Below are 20,109 nucleotides of genomic sequence, written 5' to 3' on the forward strand. Positions count from 1 at the left end.
CAGAGGTTCAAGTTCAACGAACGCCGGCAACGTGACTTTTTGAATCAGTGCTGCCAGCTTCTAGAAGGAAGAGATAGAAATTTCATAGAGATAATGTTGATTGGATTAAATATAATAAAATTATCACTAGCCAAATATAGATTTTACTATGCTATTTAAAATTTTATTAAATCTATATTTATAAAAGAGGAAGTTTGTATATCTATATAAATAAAATTAGAGTTTATATATATATATATATATATATATATATATATATATATATATATATATATATATATATATTTGAACGAAAGACCATAATATAATAAATAATATTCTTAAATTGCCATGGTCCGTCTTCACGTGGTGGTACCACAGATCTATATACTGTATATTGCTCTATGGGTGGTAATCATATTGCATCATTTTTTAGACAACAGCGCACAACTTTACTTTACTGTAGTTTGTAAACTATTGGGGTTATGAGTTTACTTTAAATGTGAAGAATACAAAATGACTACTAAGATTGTGAGTATACTAATTGTGAGAATACTCTGGAACTGATTGAACTGACACCATGAATGAGTTACTAAATTTTATTTGACCACTCACTCTAATCTACAACCCTTTAATAAACCAAAACCCTTTAGGTGTAATTGTAATGAATTGTAGTTATTTAACTTAGGTCCTTTTTATATTATTAAAATTTTTCTTCTTTCTTCTAACTTTTTGTCTTGGGAATAATAATTGAATTTAGGAACATACCAATGAGAAGATCTTGAGGGTAGACGATTCCCCCGTGTCGTGGATGTCCAGGCCTCCCCTTGTCGGCCTTGTCTCCGTTGTCGGATGACTCGGTGGTTGATCCTGGTACTCGAAGACGGATGACGACCCCCTGGACCTCTTCTGTCGGTGTTGGTTGAGTAGGTGAAGTCGTTTGGCCTATAGGACGTATTCAGGTGGCAGATTTTACCAATCCTGGATATATTAATTGGGGCCTACTTGATCCGACCCCGTCCTAAGCCTCGCAAATCTTCTTCCAGACTCATGCCATCTTGCTACTCATGTCCCTTCATTTTTCCAGATTCTAATTAACCCCGCCTACAGTGTCCATCATCCCTTTGGTGCTCAATGCTGTGATTGGCTGCCACTTGATCAGCAGTTCAATGTAGACGTCAGGTTGTGCGTCCATTGCCCGGTACTTTGAATATGATACTTGTAGACTCGTCGGTGCCATTCTACATGTCTCTTATTTGTACTAGAAAATTGTAATATTTGATTTACTTCAGATTAATATTATTGTTTTAAATGGGCCTAATACGAATTTTAAAAATATGAACATGAATGAAAATTAAGAATTTAATTAAAATATAAATATGTTTACAAGTTGAGTATTTAGTTGTGTATTTCAAGAGTAAGTATTGTAAAATATACTGATATGATCCATGGTTGAAGGATATGAACTGATATGATCTGTTTAGGATTATTACTATAGATAAAACACACTCGATAATAATAATCTATAATATAAATATCTATATAACTTATATGTAAATTCCAATGTATGTTTGTTTGTTTGTTTGTCCTTTATGGAATGAAACTTTCAGGCATTATTAAGCATTATTCATGTCATGAATGGTTTGTGTGAAGTTTGGTGCAGATCCGTCAAAAGGGCTCCGCCCCAGTGGCTCTGGAGTTTCCCATGTTAACCTTATGAGTACTCATATTAAAATGGAATTAAAGAATCTTAACAGCTGGTTCAACTAAGCAATTGGATTCTGTGATGTTCAATAGCATTAAAAAGTTAAACTTAAGTAGTCGAGATTAAAAAATAAATAAATTAAGATAGGCTACTAAGTATGTTTTATCTATGCTACTATATAATGAAATGTTTACAACTAATTAAAAACAGAAATAAGAAAATCAATCATTCAATTTCTAAAATCGGCCAGGGGGTGAAATATCGGGGGGTAAAAATCCGTGGGTAAAATTCCGGGGGGTAAAAATCCGGGGATAAAAATACATCTTCAGTTGTCTAAACGCTGGCAAATGTTTTCTGTGAAGCTAGTTACACTGTATATAGGACAGGGGTTAAAATTCCGGTTTTTATCGCTAATGTAAATCACGCTCTGACTATTTTCATTAGACTTCCAAATCCGCGAGGGTAAAATTCCGGCCGCGAACAAACTTTTGGCCACTCAGGTTACTACGTCATAAGTATGTTTTATCTATGGTCATAGTGACGTCAGCTTTGCCCAGGGGGTAAAATTCCAGGGGGATAAAATTCCGGTGGCCCAAAATTTCATGCTAGAGGAGAAAAAAGTGTTATAATGTTAAACATATATCTTAGTTCCTAAATAAACATTTTTGAGGGCAAAGTAGTGTTAATATCTTTGACTATAATTCTAATAGTCAATTGTTATATATTGTGACAGTTTTTGTATATTATATAGTACACAAACTTTTGTTTGTGTAAGTCATAACTATTTATAAGGCTGAGATCAGACATCTACCGTGGAAGTGTGGCGTGACGTAACAAACTGGGATGGAGTTGTTAGCCTCTCAATAAATAACTTCAGTGTTATTACCTGATTGATTTAAAATTTATCTAGTTCTTGTGTAGTGCAATGTTATTTGTTCTACCTTATTTATAATTTTTGTTATTTTCAATCGCCGTAGGTCCAATAAAACTTTTTCACTATGGTAAGTCAGATAATACCACCTAAATATGAACACAAACTTTTACCAAGTCGTCTGTGAAGTGAATTGATTAAGCTACACATTTGTGAATATCTTTGCCATACTAGCCTATGTAGGCCTATAGTTTATATGTTAGGCCTAGTTATTATTTGGAAAAACAATCTTAAGATTAATAAAACAGTGAGATGTCCATGGTCGAAACCATATGAGGCTCAAATAAGCATAAATATTTTTGGATTTGTGTGTCATAGTAACTAGGCTAGGACCTAAGTTAGGCCAAAGTTCCCTGATATCTCTGCTAGAACTGCCAAATTTTGATCGCTCATATAGGGTTAAGTATGATGACCCCTTTACTTATTCCCAATGTAATGGGGGGAGCGAGCTTGTCTAGTGGTTTGAGCGTGAGACTTCGGTCCCTGAGGTCCTGCGTTAAAATCCCACCAAATCACCAATGGATTTTATCTAAGTGATATTACTGCAACACCTAGGTCTAGCCTGAAGTAGGCTAGCTTAATGTGAAAAACAATCCCAGGCCCGTGCCTAGGACTTAAAAAACTGAATCTAATTTATTTGTTGAATAGTTTTCAAATTCCACCCTTAAGTAAATTATTTAGTATTATTTGAATACTTACTTACTTGAATTATACGGTGACCGATAATGTCGGAAAAGATTGTGTCAAATTAAAACTAATAAAATAAATAATAAGTAGCCTAGAACATCATAAAACTTTCCACCTAGGGATGAGTGTAGGATAACACCTTGCTACGGTAAGTTACTTTTTGCCTTGAAGTAAGTTTGGAAAAATTTAGTAACTTTACCTTCCTAAGCTAACTTAGTTCTTGTTCTTCAAATTCTACTGAAATATGATTTAAATATTATCACTGAGTAAGTATGCCAGCCTTTTCCAAATTAAACTCACTTAAGTTTAGACAAATCTTTGTTATTTTGCCATTGTTGAAAAAGTTGTGGGGACACTATTGCAGCAGAGCTTATAGATTATGATTTCAATAAGTTATTATCATTAGGTACGGTACATTAAATTTAACTTTACCATATGATATATAAGTTAAATAAAGTTAGCTTATTCCCTAACTTATGAGGGAAATTCGCTAAAAACACTAAGAACAGGGTCGTAATGTATTTAGAATCTATGAGGCCCCGGCGACTCACCAGAGATGCCCCTCTTTATATTAAGATTCTTCAAAGGTTGGAACTTAAGGGTTTAGAAATACACATGGCATTGCTTCAACTCAATGAAATGACCTTTTGTTTCCAACAATCAGATTGAAAAATGACCTAGGAGACTAAATATCAATATTACAATGAAGATAAAATTAATGGCTATCCAGTGGTAACATCCGCATCATCCCAAAACGAAAATTACCCGAGCAGGGTAATGCCAAACAATTTGTGTTTTGACAGTTCCCAAGTGTCAGCTGCAAAAGTCGTGCCGCACCAAAAATTCATTAGATTTCTAATTGTCGTGACATTGTTATATACCTGCTACAGGGTTTGTTTGTATGATAAAATGAAAGTTCTGAATGTGATATTTTGAATGATATATATAACTTATATTGTTCACATCAGAGTTTATTATAAGCGGTTTTTTCACCGTTAAAAAAATTTTAGTCAATAATAGCGTATTACGCGGTGGCCATTCTAGGCGTCACGGCGTATGAGCGTATTACGCTCTTTGGCCACTGCTAGGGTTAAAAATTTGTATACCGGTATACGGGTACCTACTTAAAAATGGTTTATACAAAATTGTAAAAATAAAAATTTTTCATCTCAAAAGTAATAAGGAATGATAACTTATATCGTGCCTCGATCGTGTGAGGAATCGAAAGGAATCATTGCTGTTTCTAAAGAATAACCTAGTCAACTGATATTGGAGATTTGAAACTCAAACAATCGAAAGTCGGCTTGATATATCGTCGCTTTGCACTTTTCGGATTAAACGCGCTTAAGTTATCGTTCCATAGCATTAAATGGGAAAAATATGCATAACGATAACTTAACTTATATCGTTGCATAGCACTGAAAGAGTTAAAGGGAACATTCATTATTATCGATGATTTTTTGTCGATGACTTAGGCCTATATAGATATTTTATTTTCTGATCCAATAACTTTTATTTATAACTTATTAACTTAACGAATTGAAACATATCAGCTGAAAACTATGATAACTAGGCTAAATATTGTTCAATCTCAACAAACAATAACAAAAAATATTACATTGAAATTAAACTGTTCCAAATTAACCTAACCTAACCAACCAAACTTGCTGTAACATTTCAAAATTTCGTTTTAGGCCTATACTCCCCACATGTCTTTTCTGTTATCAAATAATGTTGAAATGGTAGAGCAAGCTTGGTTAGTTATGTATGTTATATTAGGTTAACTTCGCTTAGAACAGTTTCATTTCTTAATCCATAAAGGCTAGCCTATATTATTTTTGCCTAAACGAGATCAGTTTTATTTTTGTAACTTAAATGTGTTTAAAGATATTAAAGCAGAAGGAAACTCGGTATATAGGTATGGAGTATATGGAGTTAGTAGTTATGGATCGTTAAGGAAAACAAAAATGTTAAAGCTATAGGCCTACAGTAGAACCTCTTTAATCCGAACTAATTGGGACTGGGGGTAGTTCGGTTTTATTGAATAGTTCGGATTACAGAGCATATTGTTGTTTTTACATTACAATAGCTAAAATGTGGCAAAATGGATCGTACAATTGTTACGGGAAAAGAGAAAAATGCTTTAACTTGTCAAGTAAAATAGGCTTACAGTGTTTATTTAATACAGAGTAAACATAGTGAATAAACAGTTTTGTACATTACAATAGAAACAATTACAGTGCGTGTATCAGTAAATACAGTATACAATAAAGAACTACTGTACTGTGAGGTACGCAAAGAGGCGTTCGGATTATGGGGGGGTTCGGATTTAAGAGGTTCTACTATATATCGGGAAAAAATCACCAATAAGGCTAGGATTATACTAGGACGCTGGCGTCCGGGAGGCTGGCGTCCGAGAGGCTAGCGTCCCACTTCGGGCCGAAAATGACGTGATTTGTGTTGGGATGCTAGCCTTACGGACTGCCATTTTATTTCAATGTTTTGTCATTTTTTGTTTAAATATCTATTTAAATAACATTAGGTTCAACGAGTACCCAGGTTTGCTGCTTCAGAGAGGCTAATAAATTGTGTTTTTAGTAAAATATTAATAGCTTAGTATAATACAAATTGGCCAAGTTTGATCAAAATATATCCATAGACAAGCAAATTCCAACAGTTAACAATATTTTCCATAAGAATATCATGGGAATTTTTAATTTACAATTTTTTAATTTTCTACGTACCACTAATAACTGTACACAAACACTGTAATATAGGCTACTAAATCATTTGTTTTATGCTCATTAAAGTTGTGTAGAGAGAAATTGGAAAATTATGTGTTTTGAGGGTAAAGAATTACTAAACCCTTTTTTTATCCCATGAACCCCCGTTTCCAAGGTTCGTTCATGCTGGTTCGTGAACTCATTAAAGTTTATCCCACCCTACACCTTTAAGCCAAATTTCATCAAAATCGGACAAAAATTACTCAAGTTATCGCGTTTACGGACAAATATATAATATTTAAATCTATATGAGCGGATGGTGTTTTTGGCCACTGGGGACATCAAATCAAAAAAGTAAATTGGTCCCGGGTCCAGGTCTTACCATGAGACCTATAGTAATAGCGTAGCCGCCTAGTATAATGCGCCACATTTTAACCAATGCTCCACAACCGGTTTTGTGCACCCCCGGGGGGGGGGGGGGGGGCTAAAAGTCACTGGACGTTCGAATTTCAGCCTACCAGCTGGGAGGCACAAAATCGAGCGTCCGGTGGCTTTTTTAGCATCCGACGCTGGCATCCCTAGTATAATCGCCCCCATTTGATTTAATGCCCCGCTAGCGTCCCGGCCTCCCGGACGCCAGCGTCCTAGTATATTCCTAGCCTAATAATGAATGTTCCCTTTAACAGTTAAGTACCGAAAAGATTAATACTTAACTTAAAGCTGTCTTTTTTATCCTTAACTTATTTTAGTTATATCCTAATCTAAATTTTTACGACCAACTTAAAATTGGAAGAAACTGTACAATTTCAAACCCCATGCGGTGGTACCTTTTTATCATATCCATAAGTTTTGGTTATTGTTTGTTTTGTTAAAATTCATAAAATGTATAAAAGAAGTATTTCCATTCCCATGGTCCGATCATGCTGGTTTGCAAACTCGTTTGAATAAATATACTAGGTTTATTTTTCTTAAAAACGGTTATACCAAGTTTCATCAAAATCAGATGATTTTTGCTTGAGTTATCGTGCTAACAAACACACATATATATATATATATACTAGCTGACCCGTCGAACTTCGTATCGCCTAAGTTATAGGTTTCCCCTAAGACAGACCGATGGAAAGAAAGTACCGTTACGTTTAATTTTCAAGATGATCTCGTTCGCATCGCTCAATCACGTCCTGGTTGAAGTTCGTTCGCTACGCTCACTCACCTTTGGGTTGGAGCTCGTTCGCTACGCTCACTCACCTTTAGGTTGGAGCTCGTTCGCTGCGCTCACTTGCCTTCAGGTTAGCTCGTTCGCTACGCTAACTCGCCTCCAGGTTGAAGTTCGTTCGCTACGCTCACTCACCTTTGGGTTGGAGCTCGTTCGCTACGCTCACTCACCTTTAGGTTGGAGCTCGTTCGCTGCGCTCACTTGCCTTCAGGTTAGCTCGTTCGCTACGCTAACTCGCCTCCAGGTTGAAGTTCGTTCGCTACGCTCACTCACCTTTTGGTTGCAAATTAGCTGTTGTCATAAATGTAAAAGAAGTAATAGTGCTGCACCCTGTTGGTAATCCTTGTAACTTTAATGCTATTGAACATCATAGAACAGAACCAACTTGTTTAATTGAAACAGCTGTTAAGATTCATTGATTCCATTTCTCATAAGGTTAACATGGGAAACTCCAGAGCCACTGGGGCGGAGCCCTTTTAAGAATTTCGAAACGGGAAATAGTTTACGTCCGATTCGCATACCTACAGAATTTACACACAAAATTTCATAACGATCGGTGAAGTCGTTCCGGAGGAGTTTGCAGACAAACACTGTGACACGAGAATTTTATATATTAGATATATAGTAGTATAAATAGGCCTATATGAATTATTCAAACAGATTTTGTTTTTGGCCTCTTCTTGTAAGCCTTGTAAGTACTTCAAAAAGTAAATCGGTTCCGGGTCCATATCTTACTATGAGACCTGTGGTAACAACTTAGCCTATTCCCTAAATGAGAAATTCACTAAAAAAAAACTTGCAATGTACAGCAGACCTATTAATTTTATGTATAATAATGTACAAGTAAGTTACTAGTTTTATCAAATAACTCCTTAATTGCTTAAGGCCTACTTTTAACAAACAGAAATATTTTTTAGGCCTAATAACGTTATTTATATATTGTTTTCTGGTCCAAAATAAAAAAGAAATACTTAGGCCTAACTTATATAACCCAAAAGCTCCTCAGATAATTGTGAGAGTAAGACTTACTTTAGCTGAAGGGTTTTTCAAAACAGTGGCAGTATGGTCAGTCGTTACAAACAAGTTGGCCATAGGTAGGTAACTTAGTTTTACTCTTTTAAATGTTTTTATTGATTTTCAATCTTAGATTTTCTAAGTAACTTAGTTATTTATTGACAACAAAGTTATTAATTAATTTATATTTTTTATCCTAAATTGTGTTGTGTTTGCAGAGTTTCTTTGGGTTTGGCCAGAGTGCTGAGATCAACATTGTGCTAGATGGTGCAGACACAAGAAAACAGGCTGATATCAAGACTGAAGATGGAAAGAAGGAAAGGCACTTGCTGTATTATGATGGCGAGAGTGTATCTGGAAAGGTAAATTTAGTTTTCCTGGATTATTGAGGGCCAAATTATCGAGGAACTACTTACTGTATATCAGTCAAGTTTAATCTTGTACTGAAATGGCCCACCCCTTGATTTGCTTGGTAGGTTTCAGTTTGAGGCCCATGTAGATGGGCAAATGCAAGGTTAAAAGCGACTGCCAACCCCTTATAAAATTTAAGTATTAAATACCTAAAGTGGTGTGACACACATATGTGAGTCATACAGTTGCGCTTAACACATTCACTGCGGCCTGTCTCCGGTTGGAGACATCAGCATCCCTGCCCACGTGTGCATGCCTCCGATTGGAGACATTTGTCATGGACACTGTAATTCAATTATATTTCGTCTATCTATTGAGAGAGAAGGAAACTCATATTGTGCCTTAGCGTACATGTTAGGGTAGTGGGTTTTTAGTTTTGCGTTAGTCAAGGTTACCGCCAATATTCATATTCAAGTTTGCTGACATTGTCATAAAGACATTTCATGACATGAAATAGAATAACGATACTGAATGTACTGTCGCATTGTGGAAGGAACCTAACCTTAAAATTGTGCTTTATCCCTTTTTGCGGTATGTTTTGATGGTGTTTCCGGGTACTTTGCCCTTGCTTTTTCCTTCCATTTGACAGGGAACTGAGGACCGGCTAGGAGTTTTCTTTTGTGCTGCTATCTATTAGGTTTTTGTAAAATTACGTCTACAACAACTGGGACACAGTACATGCTATAATATGTCTCTCCTATTGAATGAAACTAAATTTCAAAATTGTTGTACACTCATACACGCAGCTTATAGCTGTCCACTCTCCCGGCAGCAGCTGGCCATCTTGCAGCCGCAGTGAATGTGTTAAATAAACCAATTATAGTCCGAAAGGAACAGATCTAGGAACAAAAGGGTGACAATGGGCAAACATTATTTTACTGTCCTATATTAAACTAAAGTAGGCGCCAGCCTACTTTTTAAAATATGAATGCATGGATTGAATACCATGCCATCTTTATATTGCAGGTGAATATCTCTCTAAAGAAGCCAGGAAGCAAATTGGAACATCAAGGAATCAAAATTGAATTTATCGGACAAATAGAGCTCTACTACGACAGAGGCAACCACCATGAGTTTACGTCGTTGGTTAAAGAGCTTGCCCGGCCAGGAGAGCTTTTCCAAAACACTACATATAACTTTGAGTTTCTGAATGTAGAAAAACCGTTTGAGTCTTACACAGGTTCCAATGTCCGATTAAGGTAGGTAACCATTCAATTGTTTAGTTATTTATAATTAAGGCTAGATACCTCCCCCAAAACACTACATATAACTTTGAGTTTCTGAATGTAGAAAAACCGTTTGAGTCTTACACAGGTTCCAATGTCCGATTAAGGTAGGTAACCATTCAATTGTTTAGTTATTTATAATTAAGGCTAGATACCTCTTGTGACTGAAGCAGTTTATTTATAGACCTCATTAACACATAGTAGATTCAAAGTGTTACAGTAGACACCCTCTTAACCGAACTCACATTAACCGATAATCGTAAAATATTACAGTTTGTTTTAACAAACCTTGCGTGTTAATTATATTATTGATACGGCCACACAGGACATTTAAGTGAGGCATAAATTTGGTTAACAATGAACATAAGCTCCAGATTATCCTTTACCTACAAATTTTTTGAGATACTTTTTATAAAATGAATTTTTAAGAATATATCCATTAGTAAAATTTGGTATTACTAATCAGTCTACTGAACATGTTTTTGAGTTTGAAGGTTATACGTTCTCAAAAAGTTTTACCCTTGTGGGTTACCTAAATCTAATTTATTTTTTTCAGTTTTCCAGTGAACTGTAGTAAAATGAAAGGTTTAGCCTAATACATTGATGTGGAATGTTGCTTTTCGTTAATTTGATGTTTGATGTAACAGTTCACAGTTGAATGCTTTGTGCAACTACATGTGTAGTCTTCTAGGACAGTATAAAGAGTTAATGTTTCAATTAATTTACAGATACTTGTTGAGGGTGACAGTTGTAAGACGGATTTCCGATATTGTAAAAGAACTGGATTTGGTTGTTCATACTCTGTCATCGTATCCCGATATGAACAACAGCATCAAAATGGAAGTAGGAATTGAAGACTGTTTACACATTGAATTCGAGTACAACAAGTGCAAGTAAGAAAACCAAGTAAAATCCATTTTACTTTATATTATTAGAAGCATCCTTCGTCATCAAAGACTAACTCAGCTAAAACTCGTAATTTTATTAAAACCCATGCCAACCTGATCAATATATAGTTTGTATGAAAATTGGATTTAAATAAAAATACTGAGTTAACGTTGAACAATAATAAATTTATATTAATATCTGGTAGTATGTTTTATATGCTAGCTAATACCACCCAAGTAGGTAATCAACAAGGCTGTCATCAAAATGTTTCTAATGCTTGATTATAGTTTATATTCTTCAGGAGGTTCACTGAAAAACTTTTCCTGTTTTCCCAAAATGTTTATTCCTTTTATAAATTCTCTAACAACACGTTGTGTCCTTTGTTTCAGATATCACTTGAAAGATGTTATAGTAGGTAAAATTTATTTCCTACTGGTTCGAATCAAGATCAAGCACATGGAAATCGCCATAATTAAGAGAGAAACTACAGGGTCAGGTATAAATTATAACTATCCAGTACTTAACATATTTTCAAGCTGTATATTTTAAGGCGAACCAGGAGGTAGACCTAAAAAAGTTGATGATGATGCTTGGCATATAAAACTTAGAATAGGTATTTGTATCAGCAAATTTAACGTTTCTGGTTTTCATTTAATAACACTAAAAAGTATTCTATTCTGATTTATGGATCAAAACATTTTATGGCTTTTAGGCGAGCCTTATAACCACTCTGGTACCCTCAGATGGTTGAGCTAAATTGAACTCTGAAATAGTTTACTCACTGAGCCAAACGTCCAAACAAAATGAAATTGAAAATTTCAAAAGAAGTAAAATTATAAGTACCTAATGGATATAAAAATACTTTTTTATGGTATAGCCTCTGGATCACTGATTTTTACGATAAAAGGTTAAAATTACCTGTATCCGTCAAGTGATCCTGGTTTGTAGTTGGTTGACTACAGCGGTTTCATGTTAATATTAACACATCTTTAGGTCAAATTCGTCAATGCATTGATTTATTCCATAGAATGGTCGTCATAAGGTTTACAAAAAAATTACCAAAAAAAAAGTTCACAAAAAAATAACACATACACGTACACAAAACATTTAACGCTGATTGGCCAAAACACAAAACAAAAAAGCGCGTAATTAACATCGGACACGTACCCCTAGGCAGTCATGACCTACCTTCTACCGGCGCCGTACGTGTCCGATGTTAATTACGCGCTTTTTCGTTTTGTGTTTTGGCCAATCACTGTTAAATGTTTCGTGTACGTGTATGTGTTATTTTTTTGTGAACTTTAAACCTTATGACGACCATTCTATGGAATAAATCAATGCATTGACAAATTTGACCTGAAGATGTGTTAATATTAAACATGAAACAGCTGTAGTCAACCAACTACAAACCAGGATCACAGGTAATTTAAACCTTTTATTATAAAAATACTTAACATATGTATGCTGATTCGGATGAAATTTAGACAGATAGAAACAGAAATAGCTTATTCCCTATATGGGAAATTTGCTAAAAGATGTCAGTAACTTAAATGTAAAGTTATTATTATTATTTTGGCAAGTAACACAATGTTAAATCCAAGTAATTAATAGTAACTGCTGTTTAGGCTAAGTATAATAGTAAACCCCAAAGAAACCCATTTTGGTAGCTAATTTATAAAGATAAACAATGTACACAATTTATGTTCTGTAAATTAGTTATCTTGAAGAATAGTGCACTATGAAAAAAAATTGTTCATCAAATCAAAATCAAATCAATTTATTGACACAAATAACGTTACATTGGGTGCTTATAGCAGTAACTGGTGTCTTGTCAATTACATAAATCTTAATAATAAAATACAATGGAAAAAACATTTTACATAAAACATAGAAGATTACAATAACAATAAAAATGTACAATGACTATCCCAAGGAGGTGTCTGCTAAAAAGTCTGAGATGGAATAATAAACCTTATCCAGTAGAATTTCTTTAATTTTAACTTTAAAAACATTTACTGCCAATTGTTTAAATTTATTCGGCAAATGGTTGTACAGCTTCAGGCCTGTGTAAAAAAGACATTTTTCAAATTTTGTTGTCCGATGGATTGGATAACTGTAAAGGTTCTTGTTCCTAGTGTTGTATTTATTTTTTATTAAGAACTTTTCAAAATCTTTTTTATTTTCATGGACATAATTAAGGCTTTCATAAATGAACAGGCTGGGGAAAGTTAATATGGACTGATTTTTGAAATGTTTTTTACAGGAAGCCCTAAATTTAGCGTTTGCCATATTTCTAATGAATCTTTTTTGCATTGAAAATATCTTTTTACTATTTTTTGAATTTCCCCATAAGGTAATGCCATACGGTACCTCAAAATCGACTCTACATGGGAAAAATAAACTATTCTGATAACATTTTTTGATGCACACTGAGAAAGAACTGAAAAAGCAAAAAAGAATGATCTTAATTTTTTTAACAAATAATCAATATGTTCCTTCCAATTTAGTTTTTGGTCAATGATCACTCCGAGAAATTTTTGTTGTGAAATATCTGTCATGTTTGACTTTTGAAAAAATAAGACGTTTGTTTTATCACTGTTTAGTGCCAGGCCATTAGCTGTAAACCATTCACGGAGATCTTCCAAAGTTTTGTTAACTGAAATTTGCACTTCCGACATTGAGTTGCCTTTCACAAAAGCAGTGGTATCATCTGCAAAAAGTATTAATTCTGAAAGAATTTTTTGGGGCAAGTCATTGATATAGATGATGAATAATAAAGGCCCCAGAATTGAGCCTTTAGGAATTCCACGTTCTATATTTATCCAGTCTGAATAGTACTTTATTCCCTTTTTTATGATGAGAGTTCTTTGTTTACGGTTTGCCAAATATGATCTAAACCATTTAAGAATGTTACCTGTTATTCCAATTTTACTAAGTTTGTGAATTAGAAGTTCATGATTGACACAGTCAAATTCCTTAGACAAATCACAGAAAACACCAGCTGCATACTGCGATTCATCCAAGGCCAACATGGTTTTGTTTTTATCATTATAGGCTACAGGTCAAATGTCTTATTGATTTGTGACCCTGACTTTGTTATGGTCACTTAACTTAAGCTTATGTCAAAAAGGTCACTTTAGACTCACGAGGTGTATTATTTTTGGGATGGCCAAAAACTGATTCATTCCAATCGCAGGGCCACACACCTTCACAGAAAACGAGACCATCGCCAAGTACGAGATCATGGACGGTGCGCCAGTTCGAGGGGAGAGCATCCCTATCCGAGTGTTCCTAGCTGGCTACGACCTCACCCCCACCATGAGGGACATCAACAAGAAGTTCTCAGTCAAATACTTCCTCAACCTGGTGCTAATGGATGAAGAGGACCGTCGTTACTTCAAACAACAGGTGCAGTGTTAACAGTGTTGATCAATGACAACTTGTTAGATTATGATACAATCAAATAGGCTACATATTAATAATTCTGTCTCAAATCAATCTTCTTCCTCCACATTCCCAAAAGTTGCTGTTTTTCCTTGCCCAAAAAGTTTTCCCCAGTTAGATGAATTCAGTTGTTAATGTCTTCAGTTTCTTCCACTTGAAGTTCTCAGATAATCCATCACCTTCTCCATGGTACAGTCTAACCTTGATATAACGAACCTCGATACAACGAATTCCTTGATATAACGATTTTTTTTTTAATCCCCTAGAACTCTCCATAAGACATAATGTATATTTTACCTCTACATAACGAACAAACCATAACAACGACCTTGATTTAACAAATTTTTCGTGATTTCGGCTAAAATAAGACACCTTAATATAGCGAATTTATCATTGTCAGAACCTCTACATTGCGAATTTAACCTCTGCATAATGAATTGTCTACGTCTTTCCCTCGATATAACAAATCCCCCACCCCATTATTGTTTTTGTAAAATCTGTTTCTTTATCAGATGAAATGGAAAGGTGACGTCATCGCTTGCGCTAACATTCGTCTGCTCCGTTTTACACATATCTGTCTGCTGTCGCTGCGCGCGCTATGTTGCAACTGAGAACTGATTTCATTCACTGAGGACTGATGACGACGTAATGTTTAGTAAGCTGTGATTGGGCGATAAGTTACTATGGTGAATTGTACAATTTTTGGATAAAGAGAAACCTAAGAAAGAATATAAAAACAAAACCAAAGAGAAAGAATAGCAACATCGTTATTTTAACATTCCTTTTTCGAGTGTTTTTATTACTGTATCTTTAAGTTGGCTATGATTATACAGTACACTTTTATAATAACTTATCTAATAATTTATTGTTTTCAATACGATTTGTTTCAACTAGCAACACCAATGCTATAGTTAATGATTATTATTGACATTCCTCTGTTATGATAAATCAGTACTGTACTGTAAGTAGCCTACCGGCCTATTACGAGCAGTAGCTTACAAAACTTTCTACTAGTGTTTTGTTTTGTTCTTTACATGGTTTATGACTACGCAATACAGTGTTTGACTAGGTTTTAGGAGGGTTAGAACAAGCTGTGATTTTAAACTTACAGTTTTTAACCTGTACCAAGATCAATGCCATTTTCATGATTGCGCAATATTCAAGATCCCTCCCCTTTTTTATGCCGGATAATTTAGGTTCTACTGTACAATGTAAACACTGTACTGTAAAGTACATTGTAGCCTATGCTACTTTAATTGTGTTTTAATGATGTCTAATCCCGACCTATATTGACCGACGCTGGTTCTGAACCTCGACTTAGCGAAATTCCTGCAAACATAACCTCTATATAACAAACCTCGTTTTAAGGAAATCCTTGATATAACGAATATTCAGTTCGGTCCCTTCAGATTCGTTATACTGAGGTTGGACTGTATGTGACCATTTTCTCCTGAGCACTTTTCTTCTTCTGATTCCCCACATATTTTGCAATAACAACTCCTTTGGAATTTTAAATTTTCTCAATAATGCTTGCTCTGAGAAACATATTGTGTCAATGAAGTGTACATCATGGTACTACGAACTTCCATCTTTTCAAAGTCTTGATTTGGTTGCTTAGTAGTTGTCCTCTGCAAGATTACTGATTGGAGCGATGGGGATCAACCAATGGACAAACTCTGTCAGTATTCATCAGAAATTATCTATTTGATAACACTCATCAGAACTCTCTCCGATCACATGATGTTACACAAGGTTTTACTGCAAAATTTTAGCAGCATCCATTTTGTATGTAAACAACTGCATCTAAATTTTATTTCATTTATAAATTTGAAATAAAAACGTCACCAATATTTTTAGAATTTTTAATTTTATGAGGCCTTTTGCCAGCTTGCTCTGAGAAACATCTCATTGTGTCAATGAAGCATACATCATGGTTCTATAAACTTCCATCTTTTCAAAGTCTTGGCATCATCAGACACATCACAAAACTGAAGACACATCACATAAAAAACATATCCTTCAGTTTTGTGATGTGTCTGATGATACCAGCATAGCTGGCAAAAGGCCTCATAAAATTAAAAATTCTAAAAATATTGGTGATTTCAAATTTATATTCATTCTAATATCACCAGTTCTTCTTGAAGATTAATTTCAGATTAAATAAGTACTAGAGGTCGTCCAGTGGTCGAAACTCAACCAAAAATATGTAATGTACGGACTTCTCTATTTTCACCCCCCACACTGTAAATAAAACATGTGATTGGAGTTTCTTCCATTTGTTTTGATTTTCTGTTTATATTTCATTGTTATTTCGTCACCAGCATGGCAACAATGGCAACCCATAAGATCCATGTTAATTTTTTCAAATTTTTAAACTCTTTTTTTTGTGCTTATTTTTGAGCCTATTTTTAATTTATAAAGGGATTCTGCACATCTACAGGCAAATATATTTCCAACAATATACATAGATTTTCTCTGCGATCCACACGAGCCTAGAAAAAAGGTTTTAAAGAAACATGCTTGCCTATTAATATATAGATGGATAGATAGATGTAAATTGTTTCCATAGAAATATATTTGTTGACTGATGTGATGTCATAGGTTACGTTTACTCCACTTGGTCACTAGATATGAAATGTAATAATGTACACAAGTTAACCAATTTTCCTTCTAATGCAGGAAATAACCCTGTGGCGGAAAGGTGAGAAGGCGTACAAAGCGGGGCATGGCCCGTCGCCCCACGTCCCTTCACACCTGGTGTCGGGGGAGGGTGGACCTCGCGCCTCGGAGCCCATCGTGCAGCACCCACCATCGTCTGCGCCAGTGGAAGACATGAAGAGGGAAGATGAGACTCCTCCGCCCTCGCAAGAGGAATAGCCCCCAGCTGCCCGCGCCGCCCCCCTCTAGTCAGGAACCCCTGAGAGTCTGCCTGTATGTGTCTAATGTAAGGACAAAGCATTAAGTCCTGATTTTTGTTTTACACAAGTGTTCAAGTTTACACCTTTCAAACCGGTTCTTTCCTTGAACAAAGTATCTGGTATCAATAATTGATTAAGTTGTGAAATTGGTGAAGCTTTAAACCTGAATGATAATTTTTGTTTTCCATTTTAAAATATTTATCCTTTAAAATGCAGTTTAAAAGAAATTATACCTTTTTAAACTGTTAACAGGTTCTAAATTAATTTTATAGTTACTCTAATTTGAATTTTTATAAAATTAAATTTTACTATACAGTTGTAAAATAGACCTATAAACTATACAAAATATAAACTGTAAAATACAACAATATGAAGCAATACTTCTCTATTAAGTGACCAGTGGCATTGTAACTAAGAAATAATTTCCATACATTAAACCAATCAGAAAATTCAGTCAAATTTAGGTAGAAAATATCTTCCAAGTATCTTGCCTGTATGCTGTGAGGGTGGCTGGGGGACTAGAGTCCCCCCACACAAACCTCAACCACGGCTTATTGAGCCTGTATGCTATGATGTACAGGCATATGACACGGAAAGTCGATTAACCAACTTCGGGTGGTAAAGACTTATTATAACAATACCAAAATCTTAATTAAGGAAAACATGTATTTAAATTTAGCGTATGATGTCGCAGGCTGGTCATATAGATTGTGAGAGACAAGAGCAACTGACTGTGATGAAGGCGGACTCAGTGTAACGCACACACATGCGGGGGGTCGTAGTGTAAGTGTATTGTTAATATTGATATCACTGTAATATTTTGTTGTTAAGGTATAACTCACTGTCGAAAAAGCCTTGTTTATAAGAGTATATTACAATAATAGTCTGTTAAATTATTTTATTGTATTTTAGATTTGAGAAATATTATGTGTATATTCAAGTTGATGTTCTAAACATGTTGATCAGTAGGGGTGTGCGATGCATCGAAAATGCATCGAAATTTCGATTCGATTCGATTCGATGCATCGAATCGCGATTCGATTCAGCATGCATCGAAATCACGATGCATCGATTTGGCCTCGATGCATCGAAAAAGACCGATGCAGCGGTTAACTACCGATGCAACGATTACGTCCCGATGCATATTTAAAACTAATTTAGGACTCTAAAATGAGTTTTAGATAGGGAAGTGTCAATTATCGCTACCACCGATACTCGGACATTGCCGATACTAGGAATATCGGTATCAAGAATCGATTGCCAAACATCGATTTCGCCCGATTCCGCCGATACCGACAGCCGACAGGGATGGATAGATATTTTATTTAACATTTATTTATTTGATATCTATTGGTTTAGTAATCACGCTAACAACTTTAGTAACCAACTTAGTACACTATTTAGTTCAAAACAGCTAAAGGTTATTTTCAGCTGTTCTCTCTGCAGGCAGATGATATTGCACAACACAATACAATCTACATTTCAAGATGTCAGACGGTCAGAATTCAGTCTCAGACAACCGGCGTGCGAGTGTCCTCAACACGAAATTATACTAAAAATGTCTGTATCAATAAGTCAGACCTTTAAATGTATTATTTTTATTTTTAGAACAAAATAAATAACCTAAACTTGTCTAGATGTTCAGTTTCATCCCTGCATTACGCATCGTTAGAAAAATTCGATTCAATTACAACATCGAAGTCAGAGGGTTATTTGTATCGTAATCTACAACGCAGTGCGCGTGCGTGATTGGCTAAGTCGCTAATGACGACACACGGTTGCCGTGGCAACCTACAGTGCGCACTGAGCTCTGCGCCTTGTGTGTGAGGGAAGATTATACCAACAAACTATTTCAGGAATTCCATTTTGGGACGGATGAAAGATAAGGAAGGAACAAAAAGTGGTCACGTGTGCAAATGTAGGGGTCGAGACAATAAGGCTATAAACGAGTATTGTCGCGTCGTTGTTCCTTGTTTGTTTACTTTTTCATATTCCCTATCAAACGCCCTTATCTGCTATCTCTCTCTCCCCCCCCTCTCTCTCTCTAGCGATGTACTGAACAGATTGTGGTTGACGACTTTTCTAATTAAGATTCCCTGTGGTTATTTTAGTTCAATCAATCCCATAACCTTTCTATCGTTTATCAAAATAATTAATTAATCTGTTTTGTATTTTATTTCCTTTAAACCAACCCCTATTTACCATCTGTATTTTATAGAATAAAATGTTTGTTTATAAAGTTTGACTGGCCACACAATTTTGTACCTATTTTATTTTGTATAAAGTAACAGATACTTTGATGATTATATATATATATATATATATATATAATATATATATATCAATAAGTGCTGCGTGCTGTAATGAATGCTTTTTATTATCAAAATAAGTAATGAATTATACATTTTTGATAATACATGGGTAATTGAATACCATAATGTCATGTAGTTTCCTATTTGTAACTTGCAAATAATAATAATTGATAGTTAATTCTGGAAAATGAAAAATAGTGAACACATTCATAAACCTGTTGTCAAAACAGCAACGCAGGTGTAAGGGTTTATTGTTTCAGAGGCTAGGGTGTTTCAAGGACAAAGTGCTGGGCCTCCCGGCTCAGGGGGGGAGGGGTGGTGGTGAGACTGAGAGAGAAGAGGGGGAGGAAACTGGTTTTGGCTATTTATTGATTAGTTCACCGACCCTTCTAGACAACAAAATTTAGTGACAGTGACAGTGTTAAATCACCATGTTCTGTATTTAATTTCTTGTTTACTTTGTGTGTTATTCTATTAATTTTAGTGTTTTGTTCTATTTCCTCCTGGTCCCTTGCAAATTGTATTATCAATGCTAAATAATTGTGGTCAATTCAAATTATATTTTTGATTATTCAAATCTCCTACACAAAAAGACAAAAGTCAAACCAGGCAAGGAAAAAACCTGCTATTGTAATCCCCATACCCAGCCATTTGG

The 20,109-nt window shown here is 35.1% G+C and overlaps 1 protein-coding gene across 1 annotated transcript; it reads left to right on the top strand.

Moving 5' to 3' along the window:
- Nucleotides 1-2,522: 2,522 nt before the first annotated feature.
- LOC128995402 (vacuolar protein sorting-associated protein 26B-like) lies at nt 2,523-19,400 on the top strand. The gene is made up of 7 exons (XM_054420411.1): nt 2,523-2,685; nt 8,474-8,617; nt 9,633-9,865; nt 10,621-10,785; nt 11,170-11,276; nt 13,977-14,188; nt 16,904-19,400. The coding sequence occupies exons 1-7, from the start codon at nt 2,683-2,685 to the stop codon at nt 17,099-17,101; spliced, it is 1,062 nt and encodes a 353-aa protein (XP_054276386.1). The 5' UTR covers nt 2,523-2,682; the 3' UTR covers nt 17,102-19,400.
- Nucleotides 19,401-20,109: the final 709 nt, after the last annotated feature.

Source organism: Macrosteles quadrilineatus, unplaced genomic scaffold, assembly GCF_028750875.1.
Source record: "Macrosteles quadrilineatus isolate MER2022 unplaced genomic scaffold, UCM_ALF_1.0 Scaffold_5__1_contigs__length_97177068, whole genome shotgun sequence".
In the NCBI taxonomy this organism is placed as follows: domain Eukaryota; kingdom Metazoa; phylum Arthropoda; class Insecta; order Hemiptera; family Cicadellidae; genus Macrosteles; species Macrosteles quadrilineatus.